Source organism: Urtica dioica, chromosome 4 (assembly GCF_054948205.1).
Source record: "Urtica dioica subsp. dioica isolate 48M chromosome 4, U.dioica_male_clone48M_v1_H2, whole genome shotgun sequence".
Taxonomy (NCBI): domain Eukaryota; kingdom Viridiplantae; phylum Streptophyta; class Magnoliopsida; order Rosales; family Urticaceae; genus Urtica; species Urtica dioica.
In genome coordinates, this window is record NC_142759.1 from 45,947,590 (window position 1) to 45,949,561 (window position 1,972).

A 1,972-nucleotide genomic window follows, 5' to 3' on the forward strand; every position below is an offset into this window, starting at 1 on the left:
ATATCAAAGATCGTGGGCCCACAGTGAGAGAACGCGTACACTACAACTACATTAAGGCCCCATAAAAGGGCCGACAAAGAAAACCTCTACACGTACGTCGCCGTACATCCTCATCTCTCACCACTGACTGCCACGTCAACCAGATCTCCAAACGCGGGGGCGTGACGAGCACGTGCGACACGTATCGACTCACGTGTCGCATCCGCAAAGTCGCCATACAATACGTGTCCAAAGGCCTATATAAACCATAGTACATATTATTATTACATAATACATACTCAGTTTAATTTTTTTAAATATTATTACAAATCTCAACTACAAATCTGAACATGGCTGGGTTTCTTGATAAGGCAAAGAGGTTTGTGACAGAGAATGTGGGAAATCTGAAGGCACCAGAAGCGAACGTGACCGATGTGGATTTGAAAGGTGTTGGCATGGGCTCTGTCGAGTATTTGGCCAAAGTTACCGTTGACAACCCTTATTCACATTCGATCCCTATCTGTGATATCTCTTACACCTTCAAAAGCGCCAATAGGTAATACTCGATTTATTACTCAGATCTAAACTTGTTTCATATCATTTTACTATGAAAAATCTCATTCGACCTCAACAAGGGCTGCCAATTTCGGTCCCTAATGTTTTTAAGATTAAAATATTATTTAATTAATTTTTTTACTATAAAATTAACAAGCTACTTGCATATAGTTTAGCTTTTTCGAAAATAATAAATAGATAAAAGTAGGTTATTTAGTGCTAAAATGTAGATTAGGGACTCTATTATGTCATAAATAGAGATCGATCGTTCACTTTATTTCCCCACGAAGAAGGCTAGTAGAAGGATGATATTCCGATCGATATGTATATATGTAAAACTTAATCTCATACCGAGTATTTTGATACATTTACGACGATTTCATATTCCATCATCTTGTAACTGGTTTAGATGTATAATTTTCCCCCTCCTCTGAAATTGGTCATTAAAAGTCTCCCAAAATATGAGTGCTTTAAAATTAAGGTTTATTTATTCAACAATCAACTATTATATATGTGTGTAGGGAAATAGCATCAGGGAAAATACCAGACCCGGGGAGTCTAAAGGAGAACGGTGAAACATTCCTGGAAGTGATAGCCAAAGTACCACACAACGTGTTGGTGAGCTTGGCGAGAGACATAGGGGCAGATTGGGACATTGACTACGAAATATTGATTGACCTTGTCGTTGACCTTCCCGTCTTCGGCAACTTTACCATTCCCATCTCCCGCAAAGGCGAGGTCAAGCTTCCCACCCTCTCCGACGTTTTCTAATCACACTTGCATATCATAGTCAAATAATAGCATGTCTCACTATACGAGATCACACATGTTTCTGTCGTTTTCTTCCTTTCTGTACTACAATGTTCTCGACTGTAATATTTGCTCATCTCTCTGTATTTTAGTATCTTGTATTTGAGAAAAGCGAAGCAATGTTACCGACTTATGCGAGTTTATATTTGAAACTTATTGTCTGTATTTAAACTTTAGAAGAAAAGACGTCGGTATGTGAAATTTTTTGTTAATAAGAGATCGTGTCGTTTGTTCTGTTAAATTAATTTTTGTTTGGCGGAACGCCAAAGTTGGGCATCTAAGACGGAGGGATTTTTCCTCACCCAAAAAAACACGAAGGCTCATGATAGGCCCGATCCAGAGGAATCGAAAACATCGATCCTGAAGTATACAGGTTGGACTAATCTCGAAGTACCCAGGTTGGGTCGACCCCGAAGTTACCATGTTGGATCGATGTCGAAGCACCCAGACTGGGTCGATCTCGAAGTACCAAGCTGGGTCGATCTCGAAGTACCCAGGCTGGGTCGATCCCGAAGCTACCAGGCTGGATTGATGCCCCGACTGGGTCGATCTCGAAATACCCCGACTGGGTCGATCTCGAAGTATCCAGGTTGGACCAATCTCGAAGTATCCAAGCTGGGTCGATCCC

General features: G+C 40.8%; 1 protein-coding gene across 1 annotated transcript; it reads left to right on the forward strand.

Annotated features, from left to right (window-relative positions):
* Positions 1–254: 254 nt before the first annotated feature.
* On the forward strand, positions 255–1,585 carry LOC149401668 (late embryogenesis abundant protein Lea14-A-like). The gene is made up of 2 exons (XM_089612289.1): positions 255–535; positions 1,056–1,585. The coding sequence occupies exons 1-2, from the start codon at positions 330–332 to the stop codon at positions 1,303–1,305; spliced, it is 456 nt and encodes a 151-aa protein (XP_089468415.1). The 5' UTR covers positions 255–329; the 3' UTR covers positions 1,306–1,585.
* The last annotated feature ends 387 nt before the right edge of the window (positions 1,586–1,972 follow it).